The 24,740-nt window shown below is 44.1% G+C and overlaps 1 protein-coding gene across 3 annotated transcripts in view; it reads right to left on the bottom strand.

Annotated features, from left to right (window-relative positions):
- The window catches only part of ntrk3b (neurotrophic tyrosine kinase, receptor, type 3b), a 205,423-nt gene extending 195,742 nt beyond the window's left edge, over window positions 1-9,681 (bottom strand). For 2 of the 3 annotated variants that reach the window (XM_020055417.3, XM_020055418.3), the window contains exon 1: window positions 8,994-9,680. In XM_020055417.3, coding sequence (XP_019910976.2) covers window positions 8,994-9,238 — 245 coding nt within the window. In that variant the 5' untranslated portion in view covers window positions 9,239-9,680. Of the gene's footprint in view, window positions 1-8,993 lie in introns of all 3 variants that reach the window. The other variant, XM_020055416.2, reaches the window with a different exon arrangement.
- Between the last annotated feature and the right edge of the window lie 15,059 nt (window positions 9,682-24,740).

The following is a 24,740-nucleotide window of genomic DNA, read 5'->3' as shown; positions in this document are numbered from 1 at the left end:
CTACTATATTAAAGACTCAGTTCCTCTGTCCTGCATTAGTACTACTATATTAAAGACTCAGTTCCTCTGTCCTGCATTAGTACTACTATATTAAAGACCCAGTTCCTCTGTCCTGCATTAGTACTACTATATTAAAGACCCAGTTCCTCTGTCCTGCATTAGTACTACTATATTAAAGACCCAGTTCCTCTGTCCTGCATTAGTACTACTATATTAAAGACCCAGTTCCTCTGTCCTGCATTAGTACTACTATATTAAAGACCCAGTTCCTCTGTCCTGCATTAGTACTACTATATTAAAGACCCAGTTCCTCTGTCCTGCATTAGTACTACTATATTAAAGACCCAGTTCCTCTGTCCTGCATTAGTACTACTATATTAAAAGACCCAGTTCCTCTGTCCTGCATTAGTACTACTATATTAAAGACCCAGTTCCTCTGTCCTGCATTAGTACTACTATATTAAAGACCCAGTTCCTCTGTCCTGCATTAGTACTACTATATTAAAGACCCAGTTCCTCTGTCCTGCATTAGTACTACTATATTAAAGACCCAGTTCCTCTGTCCTGCATTAGTACTACTATATTAAAAACCCAGTTCCTCTGTCCTGCATTAGTACTACTATATTAAAGACCCAGTTCCTCTGTCCTGCATTAGTACTACTATATTAAAGACCCAGTTCCTCTGTCCTGCATTAGTACTACTATATTAAAGACCCAGTTCCTCTGTCCTGCATTAGTACTACTACAACCCTGTTTCCAAATGTGAAATGTAATAATAACAGAATTTAATGATGTGCAAATCATTTAATCCCTATATTCAATAGAAAATAGTACAAAGACAACAAATCATATGTTGAAACTGAGAAATGTGATTGTTTCTCGAAAACGAAATGCCTATTTTGAATTTAATCCCAGCAACACATTTCCAAAAAGTTGGGGCAGGGGCATGTTTACCACAGGTTTACCACTGTGTTGCATCACCTCTTCTTTTAACTATACTCTGTGAGCGTTTGGGAACTGAGGAGGCCAATTGCTGTAGTTTTGAAAATGAAATGTTTTCCCATTCTTGCTTGTTATTGGGTTGCAGCTGCTCAACAGTTCAGGGTCTCCTTTGTCGTATTTTTTGTTTCAAGGACGCTGGCTTTTGAACTGGGCACTGACAAGAAGCCGGATGGTCCCTCTTCCCAAGTCCAGAAGATTCAGCGTCCAGGATTCTCGAAAATAATTTCTAATTTTGATTTGCCAGACCACAGGACAGTTTTCCACTTCACCTCAGCCCATTTTAAATGAGCTCGGGCCCAGAGAAGGCAACAGCGGTTCTGGATCTTGTTTATATATGGTTTCTTCTTTGAATGGTAGAGATTAAACTTGCATTTGTGGATGCAGCAACATACTGTGTTCACAGACAATGGTTTTCAGAAGTGTTCCTGAGCCCATGCAGTGATGTCCACTACAGAACCGTGTCTGTTTTTAATACGGTGCCGCCAGAGGGCCCGAAGATCACGGCCATCCAGTATTGGGTTTCGGCTTTGTCCCTTGTGTACAGAGACTTCTCCTGAATCTTTTAATGATATTATGTACTGTAGGTGACGAGATCCCCAAACACTTTGCAATTGAGAAACGTTAAGCTTAAATTGTAGTACTATTTGCCCGTGCAGACTTTCACAGAGTGATGAACCCCTCCCCATCCTCACTTCTGACAGACCCATCCTCTCTGTAATGATCTTTTTATACCCAATCATGTTACTCACCTGTTGCCAATTGACCTAATTTGTTGTGTGATATTCCAACAGGTTTAGTGGTTTAGCATTACACAACTTTTCCAGTCTTCTGTTGGCTCTGTCCTAGCTTTGTTGAAACGTGTTGCTGACATCAAATTCAAAGTGGGCATATAAAATGTCTCAGTTTCAACATTTGATATGTTGTCTTTGTATTGTTTTCAATTGAATATAGGTTTTTAATGATTAACACAGCATACCAACTTTTTGGGAAACAGGGTTATATATTAAAGACCTTCCCAGCATTCAGAATACTACTACCTATGGAGATACCAAGTGACACTCTCTCTCTCTCTCTCTATCACACACACACACATAATTAGCGACCAGATAAGGTCAACGTGTCTGAGTGTTCAGTATTCCACGGTGAATGAGTTAGAGGAACAGTCCGCTCCACATGTAGACAGTCTCCAAAAAACACACAACCTAGGGCACTACTCGGAGTGCATGTCTGAAGGTCTGACTGGTCTGATAGGCTTTCATAGAGGCCCCCGTTGCTCTCTGGGTAAAATGGCGGCCGTAAAAACAGCAGTGAAGGTTACATCTCCATAATCTCATCCGCCTGTGGCTGATCAACGGGTCCCTCTGAGACAGACAAACAGCAGATGAAGCGGGGGGGGGGGGGTTACCCAGACTCCCCAACACCACGACGCTCCCTACATAGGGAACTACATCTGACACCTCCACAGGAATCCCTTTCCTGTCTCTCCTCCTGTCTGTCTCTCCTCCTGTCTGTCTCTCCTCCTGTCTGTCTCTCCTCCCACGTAGGGAAAACAACATGCACTCAGGGGTCCAGAGAGTCTAGAGCACAACCTTAATCTTTTACCTCCATTCTCCACGCCGAATTCCCCCCCAAAAAACATTTATCTTTATTAAAAACTCTCCAACCGAGCAGCAGTTTGTTGGACAGCTGATTTCATAGCCTAGTTATGTGTGTTTTACAATACATTTCTATTCACACAAACTATTTAACCTATCAACCCCATATTCCCTATATATTATACAACACCAGACCACCCTATTCCCTATATATTATACAACATCAGACCACCCTACAAGAACAAATACAAGAATAGTGCCTTTCACCAGCTCTCCCAGGAACACGGTTGGAGTTAAAACTTACAGGAGGGTAGATCTCCAGGAACACGGTTGGAGTTAAAACTTACAGGAGGGTAGATCTCCAGGAACACGGTTGGAGTTAAAACTTACAGGAGGGTAGATCTCCAGGAACACGGTTGGAGTTAAAACTTACAGGAGGGTAGATCTCCAGGAACACAGTTGGAGTTAAAACCTACTATCCCTAGCCCTGAACTTAACCCTATATCTTATCTCCAGTCTTACCCAATCTAACTAAAACCTTACATATCTTCAAAACCCTAACATTTATGTCTAAACACAACCTATCCCTAAAGCCTAACCTTAACCCCTAATGCCCGAACCAAAACAAACCCCAATTCTAACATTCAACACTAGTGTAGCCTACATTTTCCCCTAAACCTAACCCCTAAGTTGGAATTATCATGTGTGGGTCTTCATACTTGTACTTTTTCATACTGGTGCTCCCAGGAATCAAACCAACAACGCTGGAACCATGCTCTACCAACTGGTCCCCAGATGTATGGGATACCCATACACCAATACTCTCTGGACCCAGGCCGATACAAACATCAGACAGCATTGACAGGATCAATACCATGACAACAGCTGCTATGATGCCACATGCCGATATCACCTCACGACTTGCTAGCGCTCCAAATTACCCCCTAACCTGTACTTCACTAGCCCCGACCGCAGACCCCTGGTAACTAGCGCTCTAAGTAGGTTCAGGCTGCCACTGATGCCTTTGTGTTTGGGCTAGCACAGCGCCTCAGATGATGCGTCTCCCAGGAGAACACAACCATTGATTCTGTTTCTCTGTCAGATCTAAAATCACACACACACACACACACACACACACGCGCACACAGGTCTGCATACTGCAGTCCATTCCACAAAATACTATTCCCATTGCATCAATACACGCACACACATACATACACACACATACACACTCAAAAAAATTGCTGGGGCTCTTTACTGCTTTAGAAAAGAGCTGGTAGAAATTGGGAGAAATAGGGGGTAATTTGGTCCTATCGCGGTAATGTACTGGCCTGGCTTTCCCACAGCAAAGCAGATCTATAACTGGAACATTAGAAAAAGATAGAGAAAGTGAAAGAGAGCGGGGACAGAGAGAGAAAGAGGTAGAAAGAAAATTACAGATAGGAAAGATGTTTAGCCAACTGCACATAATCCCAATCTATTCTAAATGTCAACTGAAGATCTAAGATACTAATCTCTCTAAGGGTGCTTTCTTAGAGACCGCTCTACTGTCTCTAAAACAGGTCAGTCACACACACACATACACATACAGTGGGGAGAACAAGTATTTGATACACTGCCGATTTTGCATGTTTTCCCACTTACAAAGCATATAGAAGTCTGTAATTTTTATCATAGGTACTCGTCAACTGTGAGTGACGGAATCTAAAACGAAAATCCAGAAAATCACATTGTATGATTTTAAGTAATTAATTTGCATTTTATTCCATGACATAAGTATTTGATACATCAGAAAAGCAGAACTTAATATTTGGTACAGAAACCTTTGTTTGCAATTACAGAGATCATACATTTCCTGTAGTTCTTGACCAGGTTTGCACACACTGCAGCAGGGATTTTGGCCCACTCCTCCATACAGACCTTCTCCAGATCCTTCAGCTGTCGCTGGGCAATACAGACTTTCAGCTCCCACCAAAGATTTTTCTATTGGGTTCAGGTCTGGAGACTGGCTAGGCCACTCCAGGACCTTGAGATGCTTCTTACAGAGCCACTCCTTAGATGCCCTGGCTGTCTGTTTTGGGTCGTTGTTATGCTGGAAGATCCAGCCACGACACATCTTCAATGCTTTTACTGAGGGAAGGAGGTTGTTGGCCAAGATCTCGCGATACATGGCCCCATCCATCCTCCCCTCAATACGGTGCAGTCGTCCTGTCCCCTTTACAGAAAAGCATCCCCAAAGAATGATGTTTCCACCTCAATGCTTCACGGTTGGGATGGTGTTCTTGGGGTTGTACTTATCCTTCTTCTTCCTCCAAACACGGCGAGTGGAGTTTAGACCAAAAAGCTACATTTTTGTCTCATCAGACCACATGACCCACATTCTCCCATTCCTCCTCTGGATCATCCAGATGGTCATTGGCAAACATCAGATGGGCCTGGACATACGCTGGCTTGAGCAGGGGGACCTTGCGTGCGCTGCAGGATTTTAATCCATGACGGCGTAGTGTGTTACTAATGGTTTTCTTTGAGACTGTGGTCCCAGCTCTCTTCAGGTCATTGACCAGGTCCTGCCGTGTAGTTCTGGGCTGATCCCTCACCTTCCTTATGATCATTGATGCCCCACGAGGTGAGATCTTGCATGGAGCCCCAGAATGAGTGATATTGACCATCATCTTGAACTTCTTCCATTTTCTAATAATTGCGCCAACAGTTGTTGCCTTCTCACCAAGCTGCTTGCCTATTGTCCTGTAGCCCATCCCAGCCATGTGCAGGTCTACAATTTTATCCCTGGTGTCCTTACACAGCTCTCTGGTCTTGGCCATTGTGGAGAGGTTGGAGTCTGTTTGATTGAGTGTGTGGACAGGTGTCTTTTATACAGGTAACAAGTTCAAACAGGTGCACTTAATACAGGTAATGAGTGGAAAACAGAAGGGCTTTTTAAAGAAAAACTAACAGGTCTGTGAGAGCCGGAATTCTTACTGGTTGGTAGGTGATCAAATACTTATGTCATGCAACAAAATGCAAATTAATTATTTAAAAATCATACAATGTGATTTTCAGGATTTTTGTTTTAGATTCTGTCTCTCACAGTGTACCTATGATAAACATTACAGACCTCTACATGCTTTGTAAGTAGGAAAACCTGCAAAATCGGCACTGTATCAAATACTTGTTCTCCCCACTGTACATACATACCCACGACAACGCACACACCCATATATATACATATATATATACACACACACTCACACAAACATTAGAACACACACAGCTCCAGTTCTCAAAGCATCTTTTGATTGTTAAGGAGAAGGTCCTTCATTAATATGCTCTGAGCTCCCCTCGTTGCAAGCTGCAGATGTGTGTCTGCGTGGGAGAACACTGGTCAATCACATGGCCGGGCCTTTTCTCCACGGCTCCAAACGCAACTCTCCCCCTTCTCCACTCCTCTCTCCTCGTCTCTCCTCTCATCTCCTCCCACCTCTCTTCCTCTCCTCTCCTCCGAACGATCACATGGTGAAGCTGACCTAGTTAACACAAAGACAGCTTCATGCAAACTTGATGATGTGCTTATATTGCAGACCCAACCAGTGTTACGGCAGCAGAAAGGTCCCTATCAGGCACAGCAGGCCTGAGGGGAGGCCAGTACAAGAAATAGAAACAGTGTGGAAAAGCCAAGCCTACTTACAAGGAATTGAGCAGAACCCCAGTTTAGAAAATCAGGGCCTACAAGACAACCTACTTCCGGAGTTCTAAACCCACCTGAGACACAGAGTGTTCATTCTGTTTATCGTCAGTTCACATGCAGTTCATTTTAAATCTGTTCAACATATTATTTCTGAAGAGGGAAATGGTAAAAACGTAATGATCGTAGTCGCATGTATCCACCCACAGATGTAAAAACACAAATGTTGCTAAATTATGTCAAACAGAAGGAAACGTTCATTTTTAATGTGCTTTGCTCTGAAAGAAAACAACAATAAGCCTTGATCATTACCGCGTCAACGCATCTGTAAACAAACATTTTAGCACTGACAACAATTACATCTCACTGGATTTTTTTAAGAGCAACTTTTGAAGGCATCCTCGACAAATAGCTTCAGTTCCATTGTCTCCCTGTCTTTGTCTTTTTCTCTCTCTCTCTCTCTCTCTCTCTCTCTCACTCTCTCCCTCTCTTTCCATCCCCCCAGAAAGGATGTGGAAGTGAAGCTTTCCGTGAGAGGAAACCCAGCATAGCGCCACAAACAATGCACTTCAGAGGAGGTAGTAAGACCCTGGATCATCCAGTATGTCAGACAGAGAACCAATGTAGCAGACGTCACAGTAATAGGCTTTGGGTCGTTTTGTGTGTGTGTGTGTGTGTGTGTGTGTGTGTGTGTGTGTGTGTGTGTGTGTGTGTGTGTGTGTGTGTGTGTGTGTGTGTGTGTGTGTGTGCCTGCGTGTGTTGTCTCTGAGCCGAATGTCAGAGAGACCGGTCCTACGATCCAAATCACACCCTATCCACTACACAGAGCACTCCTCATCACCAGAGCCGCATGGCCTCTATTCAGCATTAACTGTGGCATTTAGGACACAGTTTTACCCTCTCAGCTTCGGGAGAACCATCGTGCTCTACTTCATAGGGAATACGGCGTGATCTGGCGGAGAGAGGCTCTGATTGGTCTCATCAAGCAGCCACACCTGCAGCCACTGTGTCTCAACAGAACTGAGCTGCATATTAAGGACTTCAGCTGCTCTGCTCTCTAGAAAGCTGCCCCTCTTCTCAAAAAGCCCCTCCTCAGTCACCCTGCCTCACTCGCTCCGGGGACTGGGAGCGTTCTGCCCGGGGATGGCTTTTAGACCATTCTGTCTGAGGAAAGATTTATAATAACTCTGGAAAATGAAAATGACTCTGCATGTACCACTGAAATATAGGTTGACTAGCTCTAAAAGATGCCATTTCCCTATCTGAACATTTCTGACAAGATGAATAGCTTTTATATAGTTCCAAAAACATTGTTCGGGGGTGGGGAGCAGAATTAGTGAGAGTTTAAGGAAATGCAAAGAGAAAGACAGACTCCTTCCCCATATTCCTGTGTATTCTGAGTTCCCTGTGACACCGTTCAGCCACGAGGGGGGAGCTGTCCAGTCGACATGGTCCTGAAAAAAGCTGCTTTCCCTGCCTCTCTCTCGGGGAGACTGCAGGTGCGCTAGCAGGGACGGTCTGTGCCAGCCGAACGGCCATAGCTGAAACTGCTGAATTGCGGGAAACGCTCTTGAAGACGGAAGTCATTCGTTATAGTATTAGTCTTGGGTCAATTAACTCCGCATATCTTAAAGGCAAGACCAAGCCGTCGCATGACATGAAGCATAGTGTTTTCTCAATTCGCTTCAAGGCTACCCTCTAGTGGTGTCGACGAGCGGGGGTGAAATGAGCCCAATTAAATATTACCTTCCGTCTTTATGAGATGGGATGATCAGATTCGAGCTCCTGATTTCAGCTCTTCAGATGTCATTAATTCGATGAAAAGAGACAGACTCCCAACGAATTACACCACATCAATTAAATGTATTGCAATCTTCTGCCGGTTGTATGTCAGTCACAATATAAAAATACCTCTTTTTGACTTTTTTTATTAAAAAAGCTATGCAATGTCCGCTCTGACGTTGAATCAATGCCAATGAGATCGTTGCTCCAAAGCGTCGTCGATGGGGGGGGGGGGGGGGGGTGAGAGAAAGAGAGAGAATGAGGATGACTTCGGGGATGGTGATGATGCAGAGAGAAAACATACTGACTTCTGCCCAGAACGAAAAGGGAAGCCTTCGAGAGCCGCGCGCGTCATCAAGGCTGTGTGCTCTATTTAAAATTGACCGTTATTTACGAAGCACCTACAGTCCCTCGATCAGTGGCTGTGAGATTAATATATAAGCAACAGCATAATTCGGCGGCCCTTTCTGTATCTCATACCACAGACTGTATTTTCTTATTCTGGAAATGTCATAGCAGTGTTTGAATCGTTTATTTTTTATTTTTTACATAACCTACAAAAGGCTTCAGTCGTGTTACAAAGAAAGTTTGTATGTAGCCACCATCCGCCTACACGCGTTGAGACACTGTTGGATTGGTGTGGAATAAATCGATTAGACATTTACATGTCTTCACATTAGTCTTGAGGGGAAACAACTATGGTATACATTCCCGAGAGCTGAATCTTTCAAACAGAAATGTACAATGTCTAGCAATTTGGAGAGCGTAACGCACCATCATTCACCATCATGATAAGTGGAAAGATATTTGGGTTATCCTATGAGGGGGACAGAGCAGGCTCCTAACTCACAAGGCATTTGGACCAATAAGTGGATACAGATCTAGGCTGTAGGATGCATCATAATATTTCCTTACACTTGAACGTTACTTACATGGAGGAGATATTCTTGAATAGTTCTGCTATGTCGACACTGCTATTAGCAGCGCTCCCCGTCTCTTGGAGAGCCAATAAAGGGAAGAATTTTTCGTTGTCGGACTTATTGCAATAGATCTCCGTTGGAGAGCAGCTGCAGGTTGGCGGGCAGTCCAACATCGAGCTAAGATAGTCACGGAACAGCCCGAAGAGGAACAGTACCCTCCACCAGTATGTCCGGCTCCAGTACGACCTTAGATCCATGCCTCGATGTAGGGTCTCGATCCAAAGAGACGTCCTCGTTTGTAGGCTACCGTAGAATTGTTTGCTAGATAGGAGGGTTAGTAAGGTACAGGTTTGATATATTTTAGGTAATGTGACCGCTACCACGCCGAGCGCATGGCCGTGCGTGTGACGGAAGGTCTGTTCACTGCTGTCTGTAGTGTCCTTGTGTAATACAGTTTTCCAAGACCCTTGAGGACAGAAAAAAAAAGATTTAAAAAAACGCTAAAGACACGTGAGCCTAAAATTCCCACGCTCCGTTCTCTTCCTCGCTTGTAACTGCATTGTACTGAATGTTAGGTTCCACGGTGTCTGTCAGCCAGTAACAGTACCGGGTTCCAAGTTATCCACGGTCTGTCTCGTCGCAGCAAAGAGGACTGGGGTGACTGGCACTTGAAGGAAATACAAGCAGAGCAGAAGTTGGTTCGGAGCATCAAGTCCCGCCTACCGGGAAGGCAGAGTCATATCTGACACCTGGGAAAAGCTGAGATTATCAACCGTGATCATAAAGGCTACGTCATCACGCCTCTCAGTTCACATAATATTTCAAACACTTTTTCAGAAATGCTATGGAAATACATTTGGGGAATATATTTGTTTGGAATATATGCATGAAGTTCTTATAATTATTGGATACAATTTATGTCCGGACTGGTTGAGTTTCAACTACCATATATGTCTTTTTGAATGACTAAAATACACCAGAACAATCAAAAGTTGGACATAACACATATTGATTCATATGTGTAAAACCGATCAAAATAAATGCCATAGGCTATTGCAGATTTGTCTTTTGCTTATTTGAGCTGCTCTTGCCAACAAAGCTCCGGAAAAAATCAAGAGACCACTGAACCTTTTTCTTTCCTTTCCATAAATAATATAAAGTAAAGTTTTGCGTGAGGAACAGAAGCTTTCAATTCGCAGTGGTCTCTTAATTTTAACCCTTCTGTTCCTCACTCAAAACCTTCCCTTTTGACTTTTTTGGAAAGGAAAGAAAAAGGTGCAGTGGTCTGTACATTTTTTCCGGAGCTGTATACACCACTTCTACAGTACAGACATGATGACAGTCTTCTGAACAGCCACCCCACCTTGTCACCCTCTCTATACCCTAACACATTACCATGGAAACTTTTAACAAGGCACACCTGTTAACTGAAATGCATTCCAGGTGACCAACCCTGAAGTGGGTTGGGAGAATACAAAGTGTGTGCCAAGCTGGCATCAAAGCCAGTTTCTTTTTTGTTACAACCCATATCCATATTTGTTATTTCAGAGTTGTGATGTCTTCGCTATTAATCGGCAATTTGCAAAGTAGTAAAAAATAAATATCCTTGAATAAATAGGTGTGTCCAAACATTTGACTGGTAGTGTAATTATGTCTTGGTCTACCTTTTAAAGAGGTGCTTCGGGAAACATATTAAAGTCCAACAGAGATGTTGTTCCCAGACCTGACATTCAATGGGTCCACTTGGGAGTCCGTAGACAGTAACTGCTAAATAACCAATTTTAATTCCAATCAAACTACTGTGTTAACAACGAATTTTCATTCCCATCTAACTACTGTGTTAACATCGCCCTAGGTTTTCCCCAGAAGCTCATTGGACAAGACAGTTGACAATATGCTCTGATATAATTTCTTTCTTTAAATGTCAAAAACACATCAAATGTATGATTTCCATGCAACATGGAGCAAAATGGCAGCAGTAAGTGGTGTGTGTGGGGTGGGGGGGGGGGCGTCGGCACCACATCACTCTGAGTTCCATTCAGACAAACACCTGTCATGGCCGTCACTCCATTTAAAGTGAAGTTCAATTTTTCTACCGGAGATTGGAACTAAACATAGATCAAAATCCCTTTCCACCATTCTCCTCAGGCGTCACTCAAAGCCTCTGGAATATGATTGGTTCCTCAGATGTCACTCCCTCCTTGATCCTGTTTGATGCTCTATCTAGACTTCGGGTCCATTAATCAAGTTAGAAAAACTCATAAAATATTTTATCAGTCAGGCACATCTCAGGGAGCCTTTTTCACTCAGGGGAGCTAGCTGCCAGTCGGGGTCCTTTTAACTTGTCTCAGCGATCTATATGCCTGAGTCCCAACTTGCACACCATTCTCTATGGGCCCTAGTCAAAGGAGGTTCACTTTGAAGGGAGTCGGGTGCCATTTCAGACTCAGAACATGTTTCAAAATATCAGTGATTCCACAGTCTACTGGGCTTAATGTCCATGTTCAAAAACGGTGTCATCTGTCTGTCCTGCTGTCTGTCTGTAGGGGACTCGTGTCTCCCTGGCTGGCCAACTGTACCGGTCCGGTCAGAAATCAAATGTGCTGGGCTGTGTGCGCCCCAGAAGAACCAACTGTACAGGGATAGACAAGTGTAAAAGTCTAATCCATCAATATGGAGCAGGAAGCCTGTGCTTGTCTACTGAATCTAGTTCTATGAACAATTCATGTGTCCCAAATGGCACCCTGTTCCCAGTGCACACCCCTGAGAGTGCACTGCAGTGCACAGAGTCTGGAATAGGGCAACACCAGTTTGAGTCTCAATGTATGTTTATTTGCTATTTTTATGTGGTAAAACAAGGTGACATAAAAGGGTAATGATGCTGTTTGATTGAGTAATTGAGGACAGGATGGAGTTGTGTGTGATCATCGCTCTGTGCAATCCAGTCAGTTTGTTTTTAGACTTTAAACAGTGAAGAGGTTTTTGCTATTTGAAAATCTGGACCTTGTGTAGTCTTGATTACGGTGATATTTCTCATTTAAAAAAAACTATAACAAAATAAACTGTCAGTCTGTCTCTGAGTCTGTCTGATGCATACTCAGCCACTGATTTGATATCATTGTCTAGAACATTGCATCTACAAGGTTATAGTTCATTGTCTACATAAGATTAGAGATCATTGTATCTGTTAGATTAGAGGTCATTGTCTCTGCTGGAAACATTGTATTTGTTACATTTGATATTATTGTACTGTTAGATTACATTTTATTGTCTCTGCTGGAAACATTGTATCTGTTACATTAGATATTATTATATCTGTTAGATTACATTTTATTGTCTCTGCTGGAAACATTGTATCTGTTACATTAGATATTATTGTATCTGTTAGATTACATTTTATTGTCTCTGTTAGATTAGTGATCATTGAATCCTTTAGATTTGAAATCATTGTATCTGTTAGATTAGAGATCGCTGGATCTGTTACATAAGAGAGCATTGTGTAATTTCTTGTTGCTTGCTTTTGGGGTTTTAGGCAGGGTATCTGAATAAACACTTTGTGACAACTGCTAATGTAAATAATCTCTAAAATAAATTTGATTGAATAGCATATCTGACTAGAGCACCAATCAAAACCAAGCCTGTACTTAATGCATCTTCAAAGTATCTGTCATTATTGTGTTGTCTTGAGGACCGCCTCATTCAGGAGAGCACACAGCACTCAGACACTTGAGTGTGCCCTCAGATCTCCAATATAGGATACAGTACAGACATGAATTAAAGAGAGGATAGCGTGCCGTCATGCCCTCAGATCTCCCATACAAGACCCACTACAGACAACTGGAGGAATAATCCAGAGGACATTTACTCTGGCCATGAATTTGAAGCAAGACTGTCCAGACTGCTGCCAACTCCCTGCTTGTTCTTCAGAGCTTAACCCTGCAGCCCTCTGATGGTTTATTAATGACTTCTGGTTAATACACCAGGCAGCCAGTCCTGGAACAACAAAAAATAACTCGCTCCTCTGTTCTCATCTCCTCGCTCATCTCCTCACTCCTCTCCTGTCCTTCTCTCCTCTAGTCTAGTCATATTCCCTTAACTGATTTTAACAATGACACTATTCTGAGTAGTTAGGACCAGAATAACATAAAGTATTTCATTTGTCAAATGCACCGAATAACACAGAGTCATTATGAACAATGAAATTCCTGAGACATGGCACGCACCATCTATGCAGTAGGCATTAATGAAAGATGCAAGGGGAAAAAACTTGGTATGAATTAATCTTGGTATAATGCTGCCAAAATTGGCCTATGTTTTGTGATGAGAAGGATGTACTGCGACAAAGACTAGTAGAGGAAGATGCTCCTGGTGACGGCTTCCAGTGTGAAGATAATAACTATTCAGGCAACTGTCAGGAAATGTGTATCTCTCAAAGAACCGTCCTCTCTTTGTGGGGCCAATCTCCAGATGAGAATTCCCCCCGTTGTCCTCTACAGGGACCTTGTGTGGAAATATTTGCCGGATGGCAGGATCTCGTCCTGTTGTGTCGATACCATCATTCATATGTATGCGTTTTCCTGTCTTTTGTTTGCTGCTTTGGCCAAGGTGAAGTGATGCTAATTTGGTGCTATGGGGATGTTTTGTGATTTCCTGTTTGGGTACGGTGATAATGAGGTTGATTTGAATTCATGGAGGCTGTCATCACGACTCCAGGCATTATTTACCTACGCCACCTTCATGTATATAAAATTTTATATTTTGGGTTTGAATATTCCTGATTTTGTTACACTGACAATTGATAGACTATTTATTTGATAGAATAATTATTGTTCAACTAAAACGTTTTTTACAAAAAAAACTGAAACATTTTGAAAGAGAGAACACAGAATTATTTATTTTTACAATGTACATTTACAATGTTTAAATTAAAACAATATAATTTAATTCTATGAAAGTCCAATGAAAGAGTCTATATACAAAGATTTTTGTTTTATAAATTATGGCAACCCCACTGTAACTCTCCCTGTGAATCTATTGTTCCTTGTGTCGACAGTTTAATGTAAAAATGTTGGAAGTATAACTCTGAAGTTCCCCAAAGCATTCCCTTTGTAGGATATTTAATTGGAATGGGGCCCATTTGGGAATATATGGGAGTAGGGTGTAATTTAGGTGTGTTGTGGTGTGTGTCGTGATGTTGTTATGTTATGTGTGTTGTTATGTGTGTTTTGTTGTGACGTGTGTGGTGATCTTATGTGTGTTGTGTGGAACCTGAAAGATTAGTGACTTTAAGGGGAATCTTAAAGCATCCAACACCTGTATATTAGCCAGTTGGGATGTCACGAGAACCGATATTTGGTACCAAGTCGATGCCAAAATTCTGAAAACATAACGGTACTGGTTTGAGTACCGTGGGTTACCGTAGGTACCGCGGATCCAGAACGTGACAGATGGCCGCAAGAGCAGTTGTGTGTGTGGCCTTGCAAGACAAGCAATGGGCAAACGCTAAAGGCTACTGTAATGTAACCATACTGTAACTCGTAGGCTACCGTAATGTAACCATACTGTAACTCGTAGTAGTAGGCTACCATAATGTAACCATACTGTAACTCGTAGTAGTAGGCTACCGTAATGTAACCATACTGTAGCTCGTAGAAGTACGCTACCTTAATGTAACCATACTGTAACTCGTAGTAGTAGGCTTCCTTAATGTAACCATACTGTAACTCATAGTTGTAGGCTACCGTAATGTAACCATACTGTAGCTCGTAGTAGACTACCATAATGTAACCATACTGTAGCTCGTAGTAGTAGGCTACTGTAATGTAACCATACTGTAGCTCGTAGTAGTAGACTACTGTAATGTAACCATACTGTAGCTTGTAGTAGTAGACTACCGTAATGTAACCATACTGTAACTCGTAGTAGTAGGCTACTGTAATGTAACCATACTGTAGCTCGTAGTAGTAGGCTACTGTAATGTAACCATACTGTAGCTCGTAGTAGTAGACCACTGTAATGTAACCATACTGTAGCTCGTAGTAGTAGCCTACCGTAATGTAACCATACTGTAACTCGTAGTAGTAGGCTACTGTAATGTAACCATACTGTAGCTCGTAGTAGTAGCCTACCGTAATGTAACCATACTGTAGCTTGTAGTAGTAGGCTACCGTAATGTAACCATACTGTAACTCGTAGTAGTAGGCTACTGTAATGTAACCATACTGTAGCTCATAGTAGTAGGCTACCGTAATGTAACCATACTGTAGCTCATAGTAGACTACCGTAATGTAACCATACTGTAGCTCGTAGTAGACTACCGTAATGTAACCATACTGTAGCTCGTAGTAGACTACCTTCCTTACCCTTTCAGTCTGTGTCATCTATCATCAAACTATACCGTTAGCATTTTAAATAAATATTTCCTGACTAATGGTCTGTCACCATGTCAGTACATTTAAATTACTGCATGCACTCTGAGTAGAGGGGTGTGTGTGTGTGTGTGTGTGTGTAGCCTCTGCTGTTTTCTTAAGTACTTGGGATTTATTGTATTGTTTTAGTTTTTTACTGTGGTATCACATTGGGTATAGAGAATTTAGGAATTTCGTTGCTATTGATATCAACTATTGAATTTCTGGTATCGTGACATCCCTACCAGCCAGGTAAATTGTTTAGTGAATAAAAAAAGATGTCTATTTTTATTGATCTCTTTCCTTCTCCCACTCCCTCTATCTCTTCCCCTGGCTTCATGACTGTCACGTTTTTCTCCCACTCCGAGGCTCTCTGTCCATCAGCCGTGCTTCCTCTGCTCTGCTCTGTGTGGGTGTCCAGCTGCCTGTGCAGTGTTTCAAAGAGTGGCTGATAAGGTTATGTAGGGCCGACACTAAAGCAGATAACGCAGTCATTATCCACATCTGTAGTCACATTATAGAGGCTAATCTGATTTCACTAAATTATGGGAGGTCTGTCTGGGAAAACGCCTGCCATTCCTAATGTGGTTCCTATTCCTGCGATCATGTTGTTCTCACTCACTGCCACAGCAAAACAAACACGTATCACATCTGAGCACAGTCAGGTCATATGTTTGGGCTCTCTTTAGCTCTTTAAAAAAATAACAGGTTAGGGTTTTCATATCTGTGAGCACACTGTGCAAGTGTGTACATTCAGGTCCCTGCTTGTGAGGTATATTTCACAGTGTGTGAACACATTTTCTGAAGTCAAAACTGTGTCATTTAATAACGGCAGGAATTCGAATCAAACTGCGAGAACATTTTCCGAACTACATCAGCATTCACAACCACGAAAAAACCACAACCTCTGGTGACCTTGGGACCCTTGTGGACAGCGCCGGCTCGGCTGGTGAGACCGGCCAGAGCACAATTGATTGCGCTTCATTATTGGACTTGTGTCTCTGCCCATGAAACCAGGCCAAGCTGGGTTGTTGGGAAAATCACACGGAGACTGCCGGCTAGGCCCTGTTCAGACATCGGTTCAGAGGACACACCAGCCGATCCAAAAAGCAACGGAGGGTTGACGGGTCTGTGACCCGACTGGGACGAGCAACAGTTTGCGATTTCCCCAGCAACTGATCCTCGGTCACCACATCACTGAGCTCTTGGCAGGGCCTTGCACAGACATTTTGAAAGCAGGGGCAAAAAAGGGGCATCCTGTACTCCCAACCCCACACACACACACACACAGCCTTTCCATTATTCCCAGCCAGATGTTGCCACATCGCCAATCACAAGCTCCCACGCTGTTCATAACATGGGCCTCGTTCAAAGTCTTCTCTATTCCTGGAAGAGAGCACAGATGAAACGTGTGCCCGTGAACGTAATGCAATACAGTCAGACGGCGTTTATATGTTCAGACCAATCCAGTCACATTGGATCAATGGTTCCTTCAACAAAGTATGTTAGGGAGGATGCAATGTAACAGCATTCCAAGATCACACCTTTCCAGCTTGTGCACATCCTTAGTGCGACGTGTGGACCTGCTCCTGTGCTACATGTCGTCTTCACTACAGATTCAATTCACACGAGTATCAAAGACCTTGGCCTTGTTGTTTTTCCATATTCCAGAAACAAGAGTCACAAAACGCAACTCTGTCAAAACACACAAAATCAAAAGGAAAAAAATAAACTAATAAGCCTACATGAAGAGCAACTTAAAAGATAGGTGCAAACATCTCTCGTCTCTGAAATAATCAGTGTGAACAACCTCATAAAGCTAAAATACCTGACAAATAAAATGTTCATCGTTCACGGCTGGTCTCCCAAAAACACATTAGACCTAAGCATAGACTAGACCTAAGCATACACTACACCTGGACAAACAGGATATCATAGGACCTCACCCATGTATCTGTGTCTGAAATTCAGTTCAACTACAGCTGTATGACGTCAGTAGCATGTTTCTGAGCAGAGAGGAAAGGTACCACCCAGTACTATAACCACATATGTAGCAAAATCATCAAGTGCCTGTAAAGGTTGTCAAGGCCCAGATCAAAGGTAGTTTGCCAGAATCCCTGGACCCATTACAGTTTGCCTACCGCCCCAACAGATGTACAGAGGATGCCATTACCATCTCTAATCACACAGCCACAACACACCTGGCAAAGACCAACGCCTGTGTCGGAATGCTGTCTTTGACCAGTTCAGCATGCAACACTACTGTTTCCTTGTCACTAAGCATAGAACACTAGGTCTAAACCACACTGGGCCTGCAAACTACCCTGGGTCTGGACCACACATTGGGCCTGGACAACACACTGGGCCTGGACTCTACTCTGGGTCTGGACTCTACTCTGGGTCTGGACACAACCCTGTGCAACTAGATATTGACTTATTCAATTTCCTGTTGGGCCTCAGGCTCAGATGATTGGCAAAAACACCTCCTCCTCACTGACTCTTAACACTGGGGGCCCCAGGGGTGTGTCCTCAATCCTTTGTTTTACTACCTGACTCTTAACACTGTGGGCCCAAGGGGTGTGTCCTCAAACCTCTGTTTCACTACCTGACTCTTAACACTGGGGGCCCCAGGGGTGTGTCCTCAAACCTCTGTTTCACTACCTGACTCTTAACACTGGGGGCCCCAGGGGTGTGTCCTCAACCCTCTGTTTTACTACCTGACTCTTAACACTGTGGGCCCAAGGGGTGTGTCCTAAAACCTCTGTTTCACTACCTGACTCTAAACACTGGGGGCCCCAGGGGTGTGTCCTCAAACCTCTGTTTCACTACCTGACTCTTAACACTGTGGGCCCAAGGGGTGTGTCCTCAAACCTCTGTTTCACTACCTGACTCTTAACACTGGGGGCCCCAGGGGTGTGTCCTCAAACCTCTGTTTCACTACCTGACTCTTAACACTGGGGCCCCCAGGGGTGTGTCCTCAACCCTCTGTTTTACTACCTGACTCTTAACACTGTGGGCCCAAGGGGTGTGTCCTCAAACCTCTGTTTCACTACCTGACTCTTAACACTGGGGGTCCCAGGGGTGTGTCCTCAAACCTCTGTTTCACTACCTGACTCTTAACACAGGGGGCCCCAGGGGTGTGTCCTCAAACCTCTGTTTCACTACCTGACTCTTAACACTGGGGGCCCCAGGGGTGTGTCCTCAACCCTCTGTTTTACTACCTGACTCTTAACACTGGGGGCCCCAGGGGTGTGTCCTCAACCCTCTGTTTTACTATCTGACTCTTAACACTGGGACCCCTAGGCTGTAGGCCTGATCACCAACACTGATGAGTCAGCCCTCAGGGAGGACATAAGCAGGCTGGAATTGTGGTGCCGGGACAACAAACTCTCCCTGAATGTCAAAAAAAAAAGAAAGGGAGATTATTGTCGGCTTCATGAACCCGCCCCAATCCACATCAAAACAACTGGAGTACAGACTGTCAGCAGTTTTAAATCCCTCTCTGTCCTCAGAACAACAGGACATGGACCATCAATACAACCAGTGTGGTCAAGAGGAAGCAACAAAAACTCCACTCAGTAAGGCAACTGAAGACATTTGGCAAACCCGGTCCTGTCAAAATACTACTACGGCTGTGCACACAACCATGGGACCCACCAGCAGGTGACGCACTGCCGCACTACCACCCACCAAGGACATCCATCAGAAAGATAACACTGCAGGACTAAAGCCTGCAGTGTTATCGAAGACCCTTCATTGCAGGACTAAAGCCTGCAGTGTTATCGAGGACACTTCATTGCAGGACTAAAGCCTGCAGTGTTATCGAGGACACTTCATTGCAGGACTAAAGCCTGCAGTGTTATCGAGGACACTTCACTGCAGGACTAAAGCCTGCAGTGTTATCGAAGACCCTTCACTGCAGGACTAAAGCCTGCAGTGTTATCGAGGACACTTCACTGCAGGACTAAAGCCTGCAGTGTTATCGAAGACCCTTCACTGCAGGACTAAAGCCTGCAGTGTTATCGAAGACCCTTCACTGCAGGACTAAAGCCTGCAGTGTTATCGAGGACACTTCACTGCAGGACTAAAGCCTGCAGTATTATCGAGGACACTTCACTGCAGGACTAAAGCCTGCAGTGTAATCGAGGACACTTCACTGCAGGACTAAAGCCTGCAGTGTTATCGAGGACACTTCACTGCAGGACTAAAGCCTGCAGTGTTACCGAGGACACTTCCCCCCCGGCCGAGTGCCCCTGCTCCCATCACGTCAGTCAGACAGGGACAGGGCTGAGGCATTATGTCTCACTGTTCCTACCTGCAAGCCATCCAACACCTGACCAAAAACACTAACCCCACCCACGCTCTCATGCACCCAGGCAAACAGACAGACATGCTCAGGGTACATTTTGGTTGGTAATTAATGTTATGAGTATAGGAGTTGTAAGAGTAGTAATAGTAGTAGAAGCTGTGAAAATAGTAGCAGTGGTAGTAGCAAGTTGTAGGAATTAGTAGTCATAAAGTACTACGGTAGTTGTAGTAGTAGTAGGGTTGGATCTCCCACTGGGATTAGTAGACCTGGTTTGGACCTCCCCTGGGATTAGTAGACTTGGTATGGACGTCCTCTGGGATTAGGAGACCTGGTTTGGACCTCCTCTGGGATTAGGACACCTGGTTTGGACCTCCTCTGGGATTAGGACACCAGGTTTGGACCACCTCTGGGATTAGTAGACCTGGTTTGGACCTCCTCTGGGATTAGGACACCTGGTTTGGACCTCCTCTGGGATTAGGACACCAGGTTTGGACCACCTCTGGGATTAGTAGACCTGGGTGGGACCTCCTCAGGGATTAGGAGACATGGTTTGGACCTCCTCTGGGATTAGGAGACCTCATTTGGACCACCTCTGGGATTAGGAGACCTGGTTTGGACATCCCCTGGGATTAGTAGAAATGGTTTGGACCTCCTTAGGGTAGTAGACACTGTTTAAGAGTTATTCCATCACCTACACACAGAAGAATGTTCATTATAATATGGGTTTTTATAAAACTTAATTTTGATTGCTTGACTATTCTTTTGCAACAAGTGCTGTTCCATACAGCATTTCTGGCACATTTAAAATATGGAGAAAATCTAGTTATTGGTAAAGTTAACAGTCTCACCTCAATAACCACTGATGCACCAATGACCTGAAACATGACACTGCTAATTAAAGTGTCAAGAGCCCAAAACATGACTTGGATAATTAAAGCACTAACAGCCTTAAACCTGAGTCAGATAATTATCTGAATCATCTCATTAACAGCCAGAATGTCATCATGTCTTACTGATGATCTGAATAATCTGTCCCTTATGCAGATTTGTGTGGTCTGACTCCCAAATTGCACATAGTACACTGCCATAGACCACCCTATTCCCCACATAGTACAGTACCCTAAACCACCCTATTTCCTCCATAGTACACTACCCTAGACCACCCTATTCCCTCCATAGTACACCACCCTAAACCACCCTATTCCCTCCATAGTCCACTACCCTAGACCACCCTATTCCCTCCATAGTACACTACCCTAGACCACCCTATTCCCTCCATAGTACACTACCCTAGACCACCCTATTCCCTCCATAGTACACTATCCTAGACCACCCTATTCCCTCCATAGTACACTACCCTAGACCACCCTATTCCCTCCATAGTACACCACCCTATTCCCTCCATAGTACACTACCCTAAACCCCCCTATTCCCTCCATAGTACACCACCCTATTCCCTCCATAGTACACTACCTTAGACCACCCTATTCCCTCCATAGTACACTTCCCTACATGGCCCTATACCCGACACATGCAACAACAGTACTGCTGTCACTGGAGGCCCCAATATAGGAATGTTAAATGCTGCTTCCTTTCTCTCACTCCTCTGCATCTAATTTGATGGGATGAGGCATGTTGTTACATAATGACAGTGACTCACAGAACTGAAGGTCCATGTGTACAGTGATTCATCTGATCCAATCCCCCCTCGACTCTCCTCCTCCTCACTCTCTTCTCCCACTCGCCTCTCCCCAACCCTCCTCTCTCCCCCATTCTCCTTCTCTCTCCCCCACACTCGCCATCTCTCATCTCCTCCGGTCTCCTTCTTTCCTCCCACTCGCCTCTCCCTGACTCTCCTACTCTTCCCCTGCTCACCCTCTCTCCCCCCATTCACCTCGCGACCCCAACCCATGCTGCCCTCACTGCTGTTTGGCCCCAGTAAAATGGGAGCCCAGCGGAAGGGAGAAAGCCCAGGGGGAGAGAGAAAGCCCAGGGGGAGGGAGAAAGCCCAGGGCGAGGGAGAAAGCCCAGGGGGAGAGAGAAAGCCCAGAGGGAGGGAGAAAGCCCAGGGGGAGGGAGAAAGCCCAGGGGGAGAGAGAAAGCCCAGGGGGAGGGAGAAAGCCCAGGGAAGAAGGGCTAAGAGGTCACCAAGAGAGTAACCAGCGGGGCCCATTTCTGCCAAACCGTCCACAGGATGCAGTCACAGAGACGACAACACAAACTGTCTCAGCCGTTTGTTTTCTGTTAATGATTAATCCCTCACCTCCTCCCCTTTCAATTGCCTTTTATTTAATCAAAGGCCCCCCAGGGCCCCAAACACATGCTCCCTGTTCGTTATGTGTCTGGCCCCGTTACAAGACACCACAGACAATACACAGACATCACACAGACAGTTCTGATGCCACAGATGTCACACAGACACTACAGACATGTCATATATAATTTGACACAACAGACAAGTCAGACAATACAGACACCAGGCAGAAACAACAAATATAACAGACACAACAGACACAACATTCACCACCTGAATCACAGACACCTCAAATGTGATAGAGAACTATGGACACTGCAGACACCGTGGACCCTACAGACACCATAGAAACCACAGACACAAGACACTACACACACCAGATATCAGACCCCACAAACACCACAGACACAACAAAAATCAGACTCCACAAACACCGCAGACACAACAGAAATCAGACTCCACAAACACTGCAGACACAACAGAAATCAGACTCCACAAACACCACAGACACAACAAAAATCTGACTCCACAAACACCGCAGACACAACAAAAATCAGACTCCACAAACACCGCAGACACAACAAAAATCTGACTCCACAAACATTGCAGACACAACAGAAATTAGACTCCACAAACACCGCAGACACAACAGAAATCAGACTCCACAAACACCACAGACACAACAGAAATCAGACTCCACAAACACCACAGACACAACAGAAATCCGACTCCACAAACACCACAGACACAACAGAAATCAGACTCCACAAACACCGCAGACACAACAAAAATCAGACTCCACAAACACCGCAGACACAACAAAAATCTGACTCCACAAACACTGCAGACACAACAGAAATTAGACTCCACAAACACCGCAGACACAACAGAAATCAGACTCCACAAACACCACAGACACAACAGAAATCTGACTCCACAAACACCACAGACACAACAGAAATCAGACTCCACAAACACCACAGACACAACAGAAATCAGACTCCACAAACACCACAGACACAACAGAAATCAGGCACAGATAACAGATGCCACATATTACAGATACTACAGACAAAGGGCTACAGACACATCAGAATCCACACAGACACTAGAGATAACACAGACACTACAGAGACTCGACAGACACAGCGCAGAGGGCCTATTCAAAGCAACTATCTTGACTACCTTGTCAAGGTAGACGAGAGCACACAAACAACCCTGGGTAAAGATGACAAACTGAAGGCACTGATCTGAAATTGCAAGGGTGTAGAAGATTTAATTGTTGTCAGACTTCTGCTCAGAGGAAACAGATTTCTCTCCGGAGTGTTTGATTTATTCCTGCGGTGATGGTTGCTACATGTTCAGCAGCTGAATGACATGTTCCCCAGCTACAGCATGTTGCCTTTCACAAACATCTGATTAATCACTGTCACACGGAGAGACAGACAGAACGGAAGAGAGAAAGAAACCGAAAGGAGGGGAGTAAGACAGACTGACAGACGGAAAAAAAAAAGCAAAAAATGCCTGAGAAATGTGAAAACACACTGTTGACTTTAAAACAACATCTCAGAGATGTTTAAATAACGTCTGTGCAAAGTTTAAATAATTTGTCTCTATCATGAAATACAACCTAATTATTACCAAACTACCTCCACTTAAATCAGTACACCAGTACCAACCTTAACAGTACCAAACAACCTCCACCTACGTCAAACAACCTCCACCTATGTCAAACAACCTCCACCTACGCCAAAAACAACCTCCTCCTATATCAAACATGCTGTCAAGACTGGTTATAGTTAGAGATACTGCAGCCTCATTCAGAATCCGGCATGACTGCTTTTGTCTAATATGCCCCTGACTCTTGGAGATGCTTTGCAGAATAACCTCAAGCTAAAGGTGTTTTTAACGGTCTTTAAACAGCAAATGCACCTACTTATACACATTTAGAGTGAAATAGTCTACTTGATGGCAGTCTTGACCAGATTTAGTTAAAAGTTGAGAAAGCCTGAATTCACTTGTCATTGGCAAAAGCTTATGTTGTTGTTTGTTGGCAACTGTGGTATACACTGGAAAAACCTGCCGTTTTTTAATTAATAACTCTTCCTTAAAAAATTTTTTTGTAACGAACGCCCCACGTGGCGCTGCGCTCTCGCTCCCGCTCTCTCCCCTTCCGGTGCCTCGCCTCGCCGGCGTTTCTAACCACCCGCATGACAATGATGGCAGCAGCGCATCCCATGGACTCACCTGCTTACCGTCACTGATTATGTGTGCTACAAGTTAGTCTCTGTTTCACGTGCTGGTCCTTTTTTGTCGAGCTCTATAAATAGAAAGCTAAAATCCTACCTGTTTGTTGTCGTTATTTTTCGTTCCTTTTTGCCTCATCAGTTTCGACCTTGCTACTCTCGCACGTCACACACTTAGGACCATATTTGGTCCAGGGCAATTTCCCTTGGTAGCAGTGTCTACCTCGCCATGAGTGCCGGACCTTGCGATTATTCCAAAAGCAGACAAATACAGCGAAAGTTCAAATCAGGCTGTTTGAGATGATTTCGCGCAGATGTTGTAATTTCAAGTCAAAGACGCATCTGCTTACATTTGTAATTAGAACATAATTAGCTCAGCCGTGGTGCAATAGCCTTGTAACTAACCACAGAGTCAAGACTAATTTACATAGATGTCCAATAAATTATTATTACTGTTATTAATTAGGAGCACCTGGGCCAAAACATGCATAGCAATTAACAGCATGTGTCACACTTGTGAAATATAGGCCAACAATATTTGAG

The sequence above is a fragment of the Esox lucius genome, chromosome 17, assembly GCF_011004845.1.
Source record: "Esox lucius isolate fEsoLuc1 chromosome 17, fEsoLuc1.pri, whole genome shotgun sequence".
Lineage (NCBI taxonomy): Eukaryota > Metazoa > Chordata > Actinopteri > Esociformes > Esocidae > Esox > Esox lucius.
The sequence above is the reverse complement of the archived record's forward strand: the minus strand, read 5'-3'. Positions and strand labels throughout refer to the sequence as shown.